At 40.9% G+C, this 19,433-nt stretch overlaps 1 protein-coding gene across 1 annotated transcript in view; it reads right to left on the bottom strand.

The window, feature by feature from the left end:
* Positions 1-19,433, bottom strand: part of GABRA5 (gamma-aminobutyric acid type A receptor subunit alpha5) — an 80,287-nt gene that overhangs the window by 39,827 nt on the left and 21,027 nt on the right. The window contains exon 5 of the mRNA XM_063305007.1: positions 3,800-3,882. Within this exon, the coding sequence (XP_063161077.1) occupies positions 3,800-3,882 (83 nt within the window). The remainder of the gene's footprint in view (positions 1-3,799; positions 3,883-19,433) is intronic.

Here is a 19,433-nt window from a genome sequence, read left to right as displayed (position 1 = left end):
TACTTGAATGAGGAATAAACAATTCAACTTACAAATACAGGCCATTTTGTTTTGTTTGCAAAAGAAGACAATCCCACCTCAAAGACATGGACCCAGTTTTGACATACATATATTATATTATTATGCTAAGATACGTACTTAATCCTTGACCGCTTTTCTGCCTTGTCCTTATGCTCTCTTAGCATTTCTGCACTTGCAGCATTCAGTTGACTTAATTTCCCAAACTGCTCAAACTGAAAACTACGTTTGCCAGCACTAACAATTAAATCAGGACCCTAAACCAATACTAACTGTGGTTTAAGATCCTACCCTTGTTCTGAGCCTGGCAACCCTACTAAATTGAGCTATAAGTTTCATATCTACCTAAGCATGTATTGCCGTTACTGCTTGCTATCCTTGTAATAGTAAGGCTCTGCTTGGTTTGTATGACAGTAGCCTGGGCCAGGTCTTTTTAAGGGCTGGTAAGATTATTATATTTAAATTGGCACCACTGGGGAAATAAAACATTTTGAGAACTGCTAGCATGAACTTACTTTCTGAATTTCACTGCACCTACAAATCTCTGTTTTGATTATATAAATAAAAGAAACCAGTCTGGTGAATACTTTAATTAAAGGCTTTGTATTCAAACATCTCTCCCTCTTCGCCATCCTGATTATTTATGAAGTAAATTGCTGGCAAATTGTTATTATGATGGATTACCATGGCTGTTATTTCATGACAAAAAATCCCCCCTATACATTCAGAATACAAGGAATAGGATAAAGACTTAAACAGCTTTGCATTTTCCTAGCCAGATATAGCTGAACGGGTGCGTGTTAGGACTGGATTAACCAACATGCCAGCAGACCAGAGACAGGACTCGATTCCGTGGCCCCACTGGTGGGATAGTTTTCAGAAGGTCTTCAAAGAGTTGATGTAGTCTTGTACTACAGAACTCCTTTCAAATTCTCAGCTACTCTACTTGATGTTCTGGAGAGAGAGAAGAGGAAGAGCAAGGTGGGTCTTGCTATCATGCTCCTTGCTGCCCCCAACTTTTCCATGCTGCTGCTTTTCAGAGTTGGTCTTGTGACAGTAACAGAATAAAATAAATAAAATGAATTGAATTGCCTGTTGGTTGCATATTGTCAAGGCCTTGACAGGAACTTGCACAATTATGCTTCTAGTTCACAGAGGCACAAATGTATGATTCCTAGATACTCCCTTCCCCCATACATAGGCAGTAGGGAGACATAGGTAAAACACCACAGTAAAGGCAGGCTCAGTGTGATGGAAGGGGCGCATTCCAAGGAGATAAGCATTCTCACAGCCTTGAGAGCCTTGACCGGCAGACAAAGAGAGTTAGAGTAGCCCCGCCTTACGAGTTCCTGGGGTATTTACCCTTAGGTTAGTTAGGATAGGCTTAGTCTGGCAAGATTCTGTTTTATGGTAAGAACAATAAAAAACCAGAGTTGGAATATCGGCTGAGCATGGTTCTTTGCTCAGTCCCTTGACACTCCACACATGCAATGCCGTTCACTTTTTGTCCAATATTAATATAGCAAAGCAACCTATAACCCAAATAAGAACCCCTTTTCAGTGGTCCTCAGATTTCCCCCACACCATGCCACCAAAATGTAGAAGCAAAAAACAGTGATTTTCAGTGGGAAATTCTCACTAAAAAATTAAGTATTATCTTTTGCCCAATTGTGCTCTCCCAAAAGGTGTGCATGAACTTTATTAAGCTCATTAATGCGCAATACGCCTATCTGCACCTTTAACCCTACTCTCAAAGCTGAAAAGGGAAGGAAGTAGGTTTATGCATAGCAATATTATATCCAATCCAAAAAAGCAACACCTCCTTGGACTGCTACAACTGTGACTTTCTCTGCTCCAATCATCTTCTCTTATGCTCACTCCATCCTCTGCTATCTAACCAGGAGATATGTGTGACAGCACCTTAGAATGAAAAGGGATAATTGTCATGTGTAACACGTGTAGTTGCTGCTATACATTTTACAAGGATGATACATTTTCTCCACATTGTGTCCACACTGTGCATGTTATACCTGTTCTGTATTATTTGCATATATTCATCAGGATGACTGCTATGCAAATGAGAACCAATTATATCTCCCAAATGCTGTACCTCCGACTATGGCATGCCAAAATGCAGGATATCTGCATCTATACAAAGAATCAAGTATCCTGCGCTCTGTTACCTGAGAAAGAAAGAAGGCACCCTAAGCAAAAAAATTCTACTATGTGTCTACTATGTGTTGCACAGAACATTCAGTAACACTGTACACAAAATACTTAAACTAACGTTACTTCGGACTGAATGGGATTACCATTGCCATAGAAATACAAACACCCTAAACCACAATCACTTAGGACCTCTGCTTTCAAATTCTGATAAATAAGTGTGTCATGTGGTTTTTCTTTCATGTACAATGAAAAGTATTCAAAAGGCTCCTTCATTAACAATGTGCATAAGAAAGCTTAACAATACATACTGCAAGGGCCAAAGGTACCCAATTAGCCTCTTTCTATATGCCCCACAAAATATTCCAAACAGTAGTGCCTATGACCTTCAGGTATCCTTGTTTGTGGCTCACAGCAAAACTACGAATAAGTCAATTCACTTCTGATAAGAGCTGTTCACCCTTCTGGCTGCTGGCTACAAAGTCATCACAGCGCAGAGAATGAGTGTCTGTTTGCCATTGAGATGATCAGAAACCAACTACAGATATGACAGGGATTGCTCGTATTTTTTGTTATATTCCATCCAGGTTCTAACATTAATCTGCAACTGTTAAAAACTGTTAAAAACATTTCTGCCTATAAAGAAAACTGCATTTAAAAATAATTAAAATTAAATATGCATTTAAATGCATATTTCAAGAGGTATGGTTAATCTTTTTGTTCAAAAAATGCATTTCAAGGTATACTTTCCTCAATATGATTGATTGGTAGATTATGTATCCAGTCGGTGTTGACCCTTAGCAATCACATACATAGATTTTCTCCAGCAGGATCTGTCCCCAATCTCATCTTTCAGGTCTTGCAATGGTGCACCCATCATCACTGTATTCAAAGCCATCCACCTTGCTGCTGGTCACCCTCTTCTTCTCTTTCCTTTTACCTTTCCTAGTGTGATAGACTTCTCAAAAGAGCTAGGTTTTAGCCTATATGTCTGAAGTGTGATTATTTGAGCCTAGTCATTGGCACCTTGAGTGAGAACTCTAGGTTGATTTGTTAAATGATCCATTTGTTTGCTTTACTGACTATCTCTGGTATTATCAGAAGTCTTCTCCAACACCAGAATTCAAAAGTATCAATATTCTTTCTATCCTGCTTCTTCAAACTCCAACTTTTGCTTCCATGAGGTGTCACAGGAAAAACCACAGCTTGCATGATTCTGATCATTGTAGGTACAGACCCACATCCTAGCATCTGATTATCTTTTCCAAGATCTTCATTGCTATTCTACCAAGTGCTAGTATGTTCCTTCAATATACACATTTCAAAATACAAATATTGTGAACTAAAACAGCACACAGCAACATTTGACAATGTGTGATCAACTATGGACAACTGCATGCCAAGGTGCATCTCAGTCCAGGAAATATGGATGAAGCCATTTATTATATTACCATTTATAAATACAGAAATTCCTCAAGCATATATTACTAGGAATAAGCCTGGAAAACATAAGAGTAGCGTCAAATACTTGACTGAGTTATGCTGCCCTCACTGAACACAGCAATTCCATAAAAATACTATTCTGAAATTGTACTGAATAGAATAAAGCACTTACAACTTCCAAATTTTAATGGACAAGCATGAGCATCCATGGGGAAGTCTTCAAGTTGCATGGGGCATTCCGCAGATATGGTTAATCTATTAGGAAGAGAGAGAGAATTTAAGTCTTTCCTCTGTTTTGGAAATAAAAATCTTTGTTTCAAGTGAACAGTATTAATCTTTCTTGAATGTTTTCTTTTGGTAGTTAAAATCTAGGTTATAGCAGAGCACTGAATGTTTACTGATAACATTTTATCAGTCTATGTAATTAACAGTTTCCTTGCTGTAACAAAACCTTGATTTAGCAGACCTCATTGAAACAGACTTTGGATGCAACAAACAAAAAATTCTGATGTATTTATGGCATTTTATGTCATTTGCATAATGGCAGTGCTAGGGATGATATTCTCTCCATGGATTATAGGGAATAATGGACACCCTCGCATCCCAAAGGGTCTGTTAAATTCAGGTTTCATTGTATTTTAATGTTTAGTGCTAACAACTTGGGCACACAAACAGGGGAATATTTTTTTTAAAATCTCAATAAATGCTTGACAGTCTTAACATTCGTCCTGGCAATCTTCCACTCCTGTCTCACTTCAGAGCTATGCCCACATCATATGAGGTCTTCTGTGCAGGAAATGTCAAATGCAGTTCAAAGACCACAGAGACTCCTTTAAGACTGCCATACCTATATCAAGCACATCCTTTTAATAGGGTCAGAAAGCAAATAATAAAGCAGAGTGACCAGGACCTTTATCTTGGAGGTCAGCATCAGGCAGATAATTGCTCCTTAATGAGGCCTTCAGAGTGGTGAACTGCACTAGGCTGCAGGAAATTGCAGTCCACATTGGTACTGGATGATGAGAAGAGAAACAGAAAGGTTGCCCATCTAACTTAGTGTTCCAAAATCTAAGGTCCCTGAGGTACACGTGAATCCACAAACTCTTGGGCACAACCTATAGGAATCTCCAAAAATTATTACCAAATTGTAGCTTTAACATGAGGGGAAAGGAAAATTATTATATACATAATTAGAAAGTTATCCTGTTATCTGAATTTAATGTGAGTGAACATAAAGCAGTAAGATCAAATTTAGGTTAAATCAGGAGGGGATGGGGCAGAGGAATCTTTTCCTTCTTGGGTGATATGGCTGCAAGCTGGTAGTAGAAGAATATGTAACGGGATTCTGGCATTTGACCCAGAATGTTCCCCTTCGGGGCTGTAAAATTGACTGCTCTTTCATGAATCCCAAGATCAGTTGCCTGAAGTGACTCTTTGTTTCTGCCATGCGTCATAGACAGTCCGAAACCATCTACTCCCTATGACTAAACAGCAAATGGCCCCAGCACCATTGGTGTGTATCCAGGTGCACAGTATCCAAAACTAATCAATTTATATTGGCAGAAAATCTCTCAAGGGCTCCATCTCCTTTCAGCATTCTTCATTATGATCAACTAATCAGCTGCTGTTTCGTGACATCAGAAATCAGCTGCCTGAAGCAGATGCATCATTTAATGTAATGGGAGGGCCACCCCTAAATACCAGCTGTGGTCTTGTAGACCAAATATCATCCCTTTGAGTCAGTCCAGACAAGAAACACCAATCATGAGTACTTACACTACCTATATAGTAAGGTTACAGTAACAAAATTGTGCATGTCTGGAAGTACATCTCTCCCTCACCTTTACAGTCTAAGAAACTAGGGAGGGTCCCTTCTGAAATGTTTGCCATGCCCCCATTGCTTCTGTGGGCTCAGCTGCCACTTGACCATTACACAAACACTACTTACAGCAAGAAAAAATCTTCCTGAGTTTTCAGCTACAAATACCCTATCTTGTATATCTACTTATTATGTAAAAAGAAAAAAAAAGGCACTAAGAATCAAATAATTTTATATTCCCTGTTTGCACAGGATCTCTTTTCTCCAATTATCTATAATAATGCTGTTATATTTCACCTGGGAAGAATCTCAACTTACAGAGCAAAGGGAAGATGAGCTTTAAAAAGTATGTGATTGGATTTTTAAACAGTGAACTATATTTTTAACCATCTTTCATATCTCTTTTGATCTCATGTTAGACATTCATTACTGTGATTCAACATGCAATCCTTTTCATATATGTAGGTATATGGTGGGGACGATTTTGGGTGATTACTTCTTTTTACATTCGTATTTTCTGAATAACTCGAGAAGTGACTGCATTTTCTGGTGGCTGGCTTATATTACAATTGGCTTTATCTCAAGTTGGATCATATGTCCATCTGATTAACTGCTATCTGTATAAGCTCTCCCCAACTTGATGACTTCCAGTTGCATTGACTTCAAGTGTTATTTTTCAACCAACAGCCTTGGGTGATATAGTCTAGAAACTAGGAACATTGGCATCTAGCATATCTCAAGGGCACCAGATTGGGGAAAACCTCAGGCAGAAGAAAGCTTGTGATTTCATTCTCCAAAGAAGTCAAGTGTGATTAAGCATTTGGCTGTTGTGTAACTATGTCAAAGAGAAGAAAATCTAAGTAATGACATTTGGCCCAGAAAAATGACACAATAGATTAACCTAAATTAAAAAAGCATTCAAAGGCAAATTATTCTGAGGTTGAATCTACATTTTGTGTGTCTATAATAATATAAATGCACATTAAAATATTTTATACACTTTACTTGAAATGGTGCTTACCTTGAACTAAAAGACATCTAGGATAGTTACAAATGCTCTCACTGATTTTGCATTTCAAAAGGAATACAGCAGGTGAAATAATGTAGCAAATTGATTTTTATTTTTTCTTTTGGGTTTGCCATTCAACATTACCTGTGTTTGAAGTGATCAGCTTTCTTATAATTGCCTTAAAACTTCACTACTTAGCAATTAGCAAGAGTAAGTGCTTTTTAAACTATTGTGAGGGTGGCCCCCTCCTAACCTCTCATTCTAGATGGCCAATACCCACTGCCTTGGTCCCAAAGCAGGATCTTCTTGAGTGTTTGCTCATGCAGGCAGAAGGCGAGTCCCCATCACTCATCTATGTCCCGTTGAAAAAAAAACAAAAACAAAACTGTTGTCTGGGTGAAAACTGTGCAAAGGAAGAAAGCAAGAAGGTGTACAAGGCTGGAGAGAAAGGGAAAGCTTAAACATCCTCCTTCAGACCCATATTTAAGCGTGAAATTTCCAGAAAACCAAAAGGCAAGTGCAAATAAAACTGAATCAGAAAGGAAATTCTGATTCGAGGGAACTGTTACATGGATGGACACAGATAAATGTTGAGTGAGTCTTGTGCTAAGGCTTTCTAATGTTCTGTGAGTCAAGTTCATTATTGTTTTGGATGTTTATTTTATCCATGAAAGCTTGCACATTCAGTGCATGTTGGGGTCTCTCTATAGCAGCTTACTACATTACCAGCAGATCCCTCCTACTCTGTGAACTGCTCAAACGGCTTTTCTCCTTTATTGCGTTCACGGGAGATTTCTTCCAAGATGCTGTGTGATTTCAGCAGCTATGTTTATTGTCTCCAACCTTGTTTCTATGTCTGACTACTTAAAGCAGCAAAAGGAATGTTTACATTCTCCCTCCTTTTGCATAAAATAATTTTATTCATTGCCTGTGAGACTGATCTATCTCTAAGGGAGGGAGTCATGGGCTGGTTTCCCCAGCCACACACCACACGTTATAGAGCACTATATACTTTATTTCATTTTTATGTATTTTATTCTTCTGCTGTTCGCCAGTAACAGTACAGGGCAGTGTTTCTCAACCTTAGCAGCTTTAAGATATGTGGACTTCAACTCCCAGAATTCCCTAGCCAGCCATGCTACTAGTAACTACAGTGCCAAAGCAGGAAGCTGGGCCAGAGTTTTTAAAACACAGAAAACCTTGGGGGAAAGAAGGCTGAGACCTCCCCACCTTATACCTTATGGAATCAGCCTGCTATTCCATAAATGTTACTGTTTTGCATTTAATGCTGACCTTTGAAAACACAAGTTCCCCATTTTCTGCTTCCAGCTTTTAGTGGCTTCCACTGTATCAACTTTGGTGAGCTCTTTGGGGACTTCCTCCAACTTTTAATGCCTGTGCTCTGCAGAGTCTTATTGTGCTGTGGATGGGCAGGAACACACGAACACTCCGAATTCAGGCGCCATAACTTCTATTCATTTCTTGTTCATGGACAGTCTGTGCAAACTTTGTACCTAGAATGTTATTACTGTTTTGTGACTGCAGTACAGTAATGAGGCTTAATGGCTACTGGGCTGTTTTAGGAAATGCTTTCGGCACCTCCAGTGGCAGAAGATACAGCCGGGCAAAGAATGGTCCTTATGGTGATCAACAGAGTTTCCTTGATCACTGGTTGGGGGACAGTGGGATCATTTAGCATTGCCATCATAACAGGCCTTTAATATTATGGGAAACCCAACAAAATTCCATGAATATAATCATAGCAATTGGCTCCAAAATAGAAAGAATTTTAAAAGTTATGCAGGTAGGCCACAGTGGTTATGGCAAGAAAGAGAGAGAGAGAGAGAGAGAGAGACGGAGAGAAGCTTCAAGTTACTCTCCTACTGTCTTCTGAAACTCCCTCCAGAACCTTCCCTCTGTCCTGCTCTCATCACGTTGCCCTTTTCTCTGCCCTTATCATTGGCTTGCATGATAGGCCCTGCCTTTTGCAATTAGCTAAAGGGTCCAGGGGACCAGTCTTCCGCTGCAGCTGTGCATTATGAATCCAACTTAATACAAATGGACGCATTTTAATTTACTCTTAAGTTCTTGGATCTGCATTTCTAAATTTAATTCAGAATTCAATACTATTACTAGTAGTAAAAGTCTAGGCACTGGCAATATTTGGCTCTCAAGATGCTGTTGGACTGTAAATCCCATACACCTTAATAAGTGCCCAAGCTGCTATAGCTTCAGGGAGTTAATTAAAAAACACCTGGAGAGCCAGATGTTTTCCATTCCTGTGGGTGTCAATCCAAAAATGCCCGTAGTTCTGTAAGATGTCAGTTTCATGAAAAGCTTATATTACTATTTAAGTTCTACTATAACTTGTATAGGCACGTCAAACAACAATTTATTACCAATTATGAATAGTAATTTATGCCTACAGGTGGTCAAAATCATAAATGACAAAAATAGGGTTGCGCTGACATACATTTTGCCCCATATGTATGTGTGTCATGACAATGTGTGCACATACAAAAAGGGCAGACCTTGCATCATAACACACAATACTATTTCTGTCATTGTGACAAAAGTTCTGGATTGCCAGACAATAAGTGCAACCAAGCACTTATTCCAGATACTTTGGGCTTCTTCTTATGATAGATTTATACTTTGGGTACAAAAACACTGGGTTATTTTCATATAACATTTTGGTTCCCTGCTTCTATGCAACTAAATAATAATCTCCAAAATATAAAAGCCCTAACAAAAGAGACTAACAACTTTCTTCTATCAGGTCTTACTATTTCTGGTATGATAAAGTTTGCCTCCTTCTAAATCCTAACCATCATCTCCAAGATGGATCTGGTTTGGGACATAATATACATTAATACAACTTCCTTATACCTTTTACTGTATCTTGAGCTTTCTTGTTCTTATTCTCAATAATTTCATCAGGTATACCCAAAAGACTAACATTAAAGCTGAAGCAAAACAAAAACCTGCTAATTAAGTTGTCATGTTCACTGTTTCAATGTAGTTTATACATCGTAACGTTTCAAATGCCATGGCGCTGAGACGCGTTTCTGTTTGGAGGGAGCTGCTGTGAAACCTTGTACCAAGCTCTGTATCTATGTTCATTACAATGGAATGAGTTTGGGTTATGTGCTCTGTTCAAGGACTTTTCCTGCAGACCATCAGAAGCCATTAGGAGCACCTGGGATTGTGAGCCTGGAAAGATTCTACAGGGGGAGGGATTTCATTTGCACCGAGGGTTTTTAGTTTGAATTTGGTGCACTTTCATAATTCTCAGCTTTCTCTGTGATCCTGCACACTATTCTTTAATAAATCAGATATCTTTGAATTCCTGCTCATGAGTCTGATAGTGTTTTAGAATAGGCAATCATTACATAAAGCTGAGAATCACCAAAGTTGTACCATTAGCTCCTACCAAGATTAGTTTCTTGCGAGGGAAAATAGTTAACAATGGCTGAGTCCAAGCTCACGACCGGGGAACTTGAGGAGATGGCTAGCTTGATGCCCAAGTCGACAGTCAAGAGCGGAGAACTGAGCCTCACCCCAGAACCTTCAGACTCCCGGGATGAATTGAGTTCCAATTCTGATGGGGAGGAATCTGACAATGGGGAAGAGCCAGAGCAACCGGCACCCAGCGAATCGCTCGCAGAGTTGATCACCTTGGATGAAGTAGGGGAACCCCAGCCAGGGACGTCAGGGGCATCCTGGAAGTATTGGTTCCTGCTAACCCCAGACAAAGAATCTACTACGGTGTCAACAGAGAGAAAGCTGAACACGCAAGGGAGGGAGGACTCTCAAACCCCTGAGAGACTAAGAGTGATGGAAGCCAAAATAGAATCGATAGAGTACATGCTAAAAAACCTGTCTCTGTCACTGGAGGGGCAGGGGAGGCGTGGAGGAGATCCCCGCTTCCTGCAACCATCCCCCACCCTCCCATCTGGACCGCCAGCGGAGCAGGGCTGGAGACGGCTCCAGGATGAATCTCCAACCCGCCGGGCTCGATCACCAGTGTCCCCATCCCGAAGAGGGAAAGCTACTGTAACCTGGGGCCCAACCACTCAAGTGGCTGCCGATTCCACTCCAACCGGAGTGGGGGTGAGAGACTTTTCTGTCAAATTTGATGGGGATCCAACAAAGTTATCTTTCTTTTTAACTAATGCTAAAAGTTATACGAGGCAGTTTGGAGCATGCTTCTCTTCCGAAGAGGCTAAGATAACTGCCATTGCCACCAAGTTGAAGGGCCAAGCGGCTGACTGGTATGTTCAATTAAGTGATGCTGACTCCCCTGCACTTGATTATTTCGATGATTTCATGTGGGTGTTAAAGCTGCATTTTGAAGATCCTCTGGCCAAGGCAAGAGCTAAGAAGGCGCTGAAGGATCTTACCCAGGGCCAAATGTCCGTAGCTGATTACGCCCTAGAGTTTAAGGCTCTAGCTGGGAAAATCCCTGACTGGTCTCAGTCAACCCTAATAGAACGGTTTAAAGAGGGACTCAACTAGGACGTCCTACGGTGGGCGTTTAGAGACGACCCAGAGTCATTGTACGACTGGATCTGCCTGGCCGGAAAAACCTCCTGCTACCATGCTCAACATACCTTTATGCAAACCAGAAAATCTGAAAAACCTCCTGCTACCATAAGGGGACCCCGAAGTGCTGCGACTGCTGCCCGGCCAAGCTATAGAGCCTGGGATGAGGAGAGGGAGCGGCGCTACGTGAGGGGTCAGTGTCTTCGATGCGGAAAAGAGGGCCATCGGGCAGCTGATTGCCCAAAAGCCAAGGCTGGAGATCGAGCTGGGAAGCCGCCAGCCAAATCACCGCTCCCTCACGGCGGATGACAGCGGCCAAAGGGACAGCTGATGCTGAAGAAGTACTATACTTCTTGGGGGAGGCTGAAAATGACTACAAGGGGCCGGCAGGAAACGCCAGCCACCTGCCATGAAGGGCGCCACTGGGCAGGTGGACAAGGACAGGCGCGAAGATGCTATGGTGAGTGCTGACTGCCCCACTTTAGCAGTAAAGGTGAAATTGGGTTCCCGCACAAAAACTACAGAGGTATGGGCTTTAGTTGACTCTGGGTGTTCCAGGTGTTTAATTCACCCTGATCTGGTTGCTGCTTTGGAACTGCCTAGTTTCCCCCTCCAGCATCCTTTGATCTTCACACAGTTGGATGGTTCAATGGCGGGGGGGGCGGCGGCAACCCATTTCACTGGAATTGTGGCAATGCAAATAGGCAGCCACCATGAGACTTTGAAATTCGTTGTAGCACCTGTGGGCAATTCCTCGGTAATCCTGGGGATCCCATGGTTGACCTATCGAAGCCCATATATAAACTGGGAGCACAGAACTGTGACTTTTACAGATGGATTTTACCAAGCTCCTACAGCGGAGATGATTGCACATGCAGGGGTTGGAAGGGCAGCGATCGCCACACCACGCCCTGACTTACCCCAATTAGAAGGCTTGCCTGCTCAATACCAAGAATTTGCTGACGTGTTTGGGGAGATAGAAGCAGATCAGTTAACCCCCCACCGGAAAACTGACTGTGCAATAGAGTTAGTCCCTAATGCTCAATTGCCCAAGCCAAAAATTTATCCGATGACTCAGAAGGAGCTTGAGGCATTACGGGACTTCATTGGCAAAAATCTGCCAAGGGGATTTATTGAACCTGCTAATTCCCCAGTTGGGGCCCCTGTGTTATTCTGGGAAAAGAAAGATGGCACGCTTCGACTCTGTACAGACTATCGAGGATTAAATTCCATCTCTGTTGTCAACAAGTACCCTCTCCCTCTCATGAAGGACATGTTAGCTCATTTGTCAACGGGCTAGATTTTCTCCAAGCTCGATCTTCGCGAAGCCTATTTTCGCATTCACATAAGAGCTGGGGATGAGTGGAAAACTGCTTTTAATTGCCCACTAGGATCGTTTCAGTACAAAGTCCTCCCTTTTGGGTTAGCAGGGGCACCCGGAGTCTTCATGCAGTTGATTAATGAAGTTTTACATGATCATTTGTTTAAAGGGGTTCTGGTTTACTTAGATGACGTACTCATTTACACTGAAACTGAGAAGGAACACGAATGCCTCCTCAAACAGGTGTTACGCAAACTTAGAGAGGCCAAACTCTATGCCAAACTTTCCAAATGTGAATTTCACAAAACCCAGCTTGATTATCTGGGCTATCAAGTGTCTGACAAGGGTATAGAAGTGGACCCTGCAAAAATTCAGGCGATTCTAAGTTGGGAACGTCCCCGCACCCAGAGGCAATTACAAAGTTTCCTAGGGTTCAGTAACTATTATCGCCAGTTTATTCAGGGGTTCACTGAGATTGCCTTGCCCCTCACTGATTTATTCCGTACCAAGGGCTTGGGGGAGACATGCAAAGTAAAACACCCTGGGGCAGTGCTGAATTGGACGCCTGAATGCCAGGCAGCATTTGAAAAGTTGAAAACCCTTTTCACTGCTGAGACTATTCTATAGCACCTTGATCCTGAACACCACTTTGTGGTCCAAGTTGATGCTTCTGACTCCTCTATTGGGGCTATGTTGTTACAGAGGGATTCTGAAAATCACTTAAAACCCTGCGCTTATCTGTCCAGGAAATTTTCTGAAACCGAACGCCGTTGGCATGTTTGGGAAAAAGAGGCGTTTGCTGTAAAAGCTGCTTTGGAAACCTGGCATCACCTCCTTGAAAGTGCTAAATGCCCTTTTGAGGTTTGGACCGATCACAGGAATTTAGAAGCCCTCTGCACCCCCCGGCATCTCAGCCTTAAACAATTTCACTGGGCTCAATTTTTTAGTGGCTTTAATTTCCAGTTGAAATTTATCCCAGGAAAGAAAAACTTTCTGGCCGATGCTTTGTCACGTTTACGTCAGGACCTTGACCCAGTGGCAGATGTGGTTGGAACTGTTTTCACTGAACCACAACTGGGCTTGGTTGCTGTCACTCGGAGCCAGACCCATGCACAGGCAACCCGGCCCCCAGCATAGCCTGGGAGACGGAAAGTGCAAGTTCCTTGTCAATTACAGAAGGACTTTCTCCAGGCACTGAAATCTGACACTTGGTTGCTAGCTAATAGAGACAATGTTTCTTTTGAAAACGGTCTGGCGTGGGTGGAACATTGCCTTTATGTGCCTGAAACGTTGAGGGCTGCTGTTTTGCAGTGTTCCCATGATGATAAACTTGCTGGACACTTTGGTTTTGTTAAAACCTTGCATTTGGTTCGCCGCCAATTTTGGTGGCCAACCTTGAGAAGTGACGTAAAAGATTATGTTGCTTCCTGTCATGTTTGTGCTATGTCAAAATGTAAAGGAGAGAAACCACAGGGGCTTTTACAGCCAGTGGCCAGTCCTTCCCGTCCCTGGGACGAGATTTCTATGGATTTTATTGTGGATCTTCCTCCCAGTCAGAAGAAAGCTGTAATTTGGGTTGTAAAAGATTTTTTCTCCAAGCATGCGCATTTCATTCCATGTGCATCCATCCCGTCAGCCCCACAATTGGCGCGCCTATTTCTCCTCCATATCTACACCTCCACGGTAGCCCCTCCCATTTGGTCAGTGACCGTGGGACACAGTTTACTTCCCAGTTTTGGAAATCATTTTTAAAATTGATTGGCACCAAACAAGCACTATCCACATCGTCCCATCCTCAGACTGACGGTTCTACTGAGATTTTAAACTCCACTCTTGAACAGTTTCTAAGAGCATACATTAACTACCATCAGGACGATTGGGTGGACTTACTGCCTTTTGCTGAAGTTACTTACAACAATGATGTGCATCAAAGTACCGGACAAACCCCTTTTCGCGTGGTTTCTGGTCACGACTTTGTTCCCATCCCTGAACTGCCACCGCCCCCTTCCCAAACATGTTCTACATCTGACTGGGCTGTTAAACTGTCTGATTCCTGGCCAGTCATTCAACAAGCTTTAGCTGACGCCCAGGCTGCTTACAAGTCTCAAGCTGATAAGCATCGCTCTTTACAACACGACTTCAAAGTTGGGGATCAGGTGTATCTATCTACTAAATTTATCAAATCACCACAACCCTCTAAAAAACTTGCTCCTGAATTCATTGGTCCTTTTCCTATTGTTGGTCTTGTCAATCCAGTTACTGTTAAATTGGAACTGCCTCACAATTTGAAACGCTTGCACCCTGTTTTCCATTGCAGCTTGCTTAAGCCTGTGCACCACTCACCACGTTGGCACCCTCAACCTCCTCCTCCTGCTCCAATTATGATTGACGGCCAACAACACTTTGAAGTCAAGGACATCGTTGATTCTCGCAAGCTTCAAGGCACCCTTCAGTATCTGGTCTGATGGAAACACTTTCCTCATCCTGAATGGGTGTCTGCCCACCATGTTAACACTCCTGATTTAGTTCGCCGTTTCCACCTTGCTTACCCTTTGAAGCCTGCTGCTTAATGTATTTTTTATTTGGGGGGGGGGAGTATGTCATGTTCACTGTTTCAATGTAGTTTACACATCGTAACATTTCACATGCCATGGCGCTGACGCGCGTTTCTGTTTGGGAGGGAGCTGCTCTGAGACCTTGTACCAAGCTCTGTATGTGAAATCAGTACAATGGAATGTGTTTGGGTTATGTTATCTGTTCAAGACCTTTTCCCACAGACCATCAGAAACCGTTAGGAGCACCTGGGATTGTGAACTCGACAAGATCTATGGGGGGAGGGATTTCATTTGCACCGAGAGTTTTTAGTTTGAATTTGGTGCACTTTCATCATTCTCAGCTTTCTCTGTGATCCTGCACACTATTTTTTAATAAATCAGATATCTTTGAATTCCTGCTTATGAGTCGGATAGTGTTTTAGAATAGGCAACCATTACATAAGTAAAAGGGTGGAAGCACCTACGATGGTAATAAAGGTGTGTGTTTTTTAGGCGCAGCTGAGCAAGCCACTCTTATATCTCAGATAACACCACAGACACAGCTGTGAAGGGAAAACATTTGGCACGCTAGCTTCTCTCAGCAGGGAACCAGTCAGATTTAAAATAAAGAGAAGCTTTTTTTTTGAGAGAGAGAGAAAAACCCAGCCTCTTCTACAGGGACATTCAGAAAGAGCTCCTTCATTTCATATTAATTAATTTTAGTACTTAATACAATTATAGTGCCTCTCAGTTTTTTTCTTAAATATATTATGGGAGTCTAAATCAAGGGCACCAGATTCACTGTATGGATTTATATTGGTGATCTAAGCAAAAGAAGTGTTAAATGTTTTTCTCTATTAATAAGCACAGCTCTTCAGCTAAATCAGTAACTAAAGATGAGGCTATGACGCCACCAAGTGCTTGTTCTAGATGCTGCATGTTATTTAACATAAATAAGTAAATAAAACTGAACCTGTCAGAACATTTATACTAGTACATGACATGGAGTGCATGATTACTTGCAATACCAAGGTTAATGACATAGCTGTACTTTATTTCTATATGTGTAAAAATAAAGATAAGATAATTTTGATTTTTTTAAAAGTTCACTACTGTAAAGAAATGCTTCTACTTCTTCAGTGTTTTATATATTTGTTCTTATCTCCCCACTAAGGATGCTGAACATTTCCTTTATTTTATTAAATCTAGGATGGGCAAGATTTTTTTTAGCTAGGATGATACTTTTAAAGTTTATAGCCGATAAAGTTTCCCATAGAGTGTGCCAATAAAACAGTCATGTACTGAAGTTAACAGGACCAAAAAGCTTGCCTCTTTTTAATGTTTAGATCCTGGAAGGAGAATCTGCAGAAAAAGGGTACATTCTTAAAGCATCTCATTTACAGTAGGGAGGGAAGGAGGAAGGAATCACACTGATAAAAATTACTACCTTGCCACCAGCTTTTGGTAACATGATTCTGGGGGCAAGATAGAGAGAGCTACTTGCTGCTTCTAGATTGTATATTAGCGCATTAAAAAAACTTTATGGCCACCCTTTTCCTACAAACAATCTCTGACGAGTTTATAATATCCAAAAAAGTCTTTAAAAATGTAATGCAAGAAAACGATCTCATGCAGCACACATCCAGCTTATATCAACAAGCATTAAACACTGATTTTAAAAAACCCAGATTTTTTAATGATCTCAGCAGATAATATTCTAGGCTATTGGAAAGAATAGTGTGTTTATTTTTTTATCTTATGCAAGTCTATACAACTGGCCAGAAAGGTTTGCACAAGCACAGCATGACCAGCCTTTCTCCTTATATACAAATCTATACAACTCATTACCCACACTGATCAGATATGGATTTTACTCCTTGTGAAAATTGCTTTTTCCAAATTTAGACAATGTGCCCTTATAGCAAGAACAAAGTAACCACCTTAAATTCATACTATAGTCTGAATTATAATTGATATACTAGCTTTATAATTAATAACAAATGTAATTGCATCAGTACTTACGATTTAGCTTATCATTTTTATTCTATATAAATACTAGGCCACATCGAACTAAATTAGGCTTCTATCATCACTCAAAAGAAATATAGTTCTCCATAAAGAAATCCAGTACGGCAACCTTAGGGTACAAAGGACTATGGGAACTGTCATTAATTCAACATCTTAAGTTTGTGTTTCCCTATTTCCATACAAAAGACAGAAGCAAAGTAAAAAGGCCTGTATAGACTAAAGGAGGCATAACAGAACCTACAATGGCAAGTCATCAGGGTTGGTACAGAAAGCAGCACGTACGCAAAGTGGGGCTCTTTATGCAGACTAATCTATAGTGGAGGGAAAGCTTTCACTACTGTCATAAAGGCTGGCTGGGGAATTCTGGGAGTTGCAGTCCGCATGTCTTAAAGTTGCCAAGGTTGAGAAACACCGGTCTAGGTAGTGGCCATACACACACACACACACATTGTGTGTGTGTGTGTGAAAAAAAACACCTTCTGGTACATCATGAGTAATTAAACTGATGGCCCTCACTCCCAAAGAAGTGTGGATCACAGAGCTACAGCAAGGTCCAATTGTTTTTTGTGCCGGCCACCTGGTTAGTGTGATCAGGTCACTAGATATTTTGCTGTTAATGCCCGAATCCATTTCATCAGCTTTTTTTTTTTTAAGTTCAGCTTTGTTAACAGTCATAGGCCAGTTGTCAATAGAATACTTGATCCGAAAAATAAGACCACACAGAGAGTAACAACAATAGAAAAATTGTGAACACAGTTAAGGAGTTAAAAATAGAATTTAAAAATCCAGAAGGATCTAAGGAAACATGTTAATCTAAGATACAGGATAAAAGAAATTGGCATTTGTGGCTGACTGATATTTAGTAACTGGGATGGCATAACCCTTGCCCACCTGATAGCAATACCAACTGCATAATACCTGGCTATCTTTCTAGATATTTCTGCAGACACATCGGCTTATCAGGAGACAAGTTTTCTCCATAGTGGACCAGCCACAACAGTTTAACAGCAGGAGGATGATTAAGACTCAGTGCCAAGCTGTATAAAATGGGCAGGGCAATCAGACATATGAAGCAAACTCAATATCTCCCAGTTTAGCAGTATGGACTGGAAGGCTGTACATCTCCCTGCTGATAACATAGATGGCCAAGTATTCAATCTTGCTGGGAAAAGTCTCTCCAGCAGCAAACATGTTGGTTAAATAATTAGCTGTTCTTCTGTCCAGACCACCTACTTTAATAGGAGGGGATTGTGCTCCAGTAGCTGCTGGAGATGGAAGACACATCAATCCTCAGTTCAGAGTTGGCTCTCCCAAAGCCGAGTAGAACAAACTACTAGGTTGAAAGGCCATAATATCAAACACAAATTTGATGCTTTTTTTCTCCAAGATGTCCTGAAAAGTCAAGGAAGTCAAAAAACCTCAAATTGTGCCCCAAATTTAAGGCGATAAGCCTCATGTTAGCCTTCAGACAGACCAGTCCTGATTCCAAGCATATGAAAGAACTGGGTATGTTCCAAGAAACTCAGAATATACAGTACTGTAAATCTTAAAATGTTTGATTAGATTGTTTCAAGGGGTCTTAGGTCTTTATAAAAGCAAAAGACTATTTGCTATGGTTTTATACATGTTTATAGCAGCAGACACACAATTGCATTAGCAATCCAGCTTGCATTCCTTCCACACAATTTAAGATTGAAAGGTGATCTCCAGATATTTAAAGCCCTTAGTTTGTTCTGTAGTAATGTTATTTATTTTCTAGCGATGGATTCAGTTGGCCAGACTGTTAGTGAAAGCAATTCACTAAATGGTCATTGTCTTAGAACAGCTATGAGCCTTCCTCTGCACAATGGAACTTTGCTTCAAGCCCACCTGAGTTACAAAAAAAGATGTCTCCATCGCCACCAGCATAAAGGAGAACTGAGATGGATTTGTTAGCCAATTAAGGAGAGTGGAAGTTACTGTTTTCCAAAGCTTGGGTTACAGAACGCGTATAAAAATTGTAAAGGAGTGGAGCCAGTATGTGTTACTGTGGAATCAGAAGCAGCCTTTGATCAGTAAAGACATTGCCAACTTTGTGCAGACCCTCAGCAAAGGTGACGTACAGAAAACCTTCTTGGGCAGTCAGTATATTTTTCTACTAGATGATAGAACATTAAACTATTCTCAAATGTTGATGACCCCAGCCCCCTCTACTTCTACTTCTTCTTTCTATTCTTTTATTTTTTTTTAGTTTGTATTAGTTTTTACTGTTGTAATTATAATCTTTGATACAATTACTATAAGAAACTGGAACTTTGACAGTTTTTAATATTGAACAAAGTTATTTGCAAGACTAAAATCAAGAACCTTCAGGATTTGAAAAATATATCTTCTCAAATACTAATTCAACCACACCTTCAACTTCTTTTATTTTTTAATTAAACTAGGATTGCCAAGTAACTCAGTCATCCTAGACTTTGATCATTTAAATGATCAAAGGTGTACAAAATCAGGGGCAGATTAAACCCCCTAGCTTAAGATTTTAATCAATGATGAATATTGTGGGAGTAG

This window comes from Candoia aspera, chromosome 5, assembly GCF_035149785.1.
Source record: "Candoia aspera isolate rCanAsp1 chromosome 5, rCanAsp1.hap2, whole genome shotgun sequence".
Taxonomy (NCBI): Eukaryota; Metazoa; Chordata; class Lepidosauria; order Squamata; family Boidae; genus Candoia; species Candoia aspera.
Note: the sequence above shows the minus strand (reverse complement) of the source record. Positions and strands in the feature narration are given on the sequence as shown.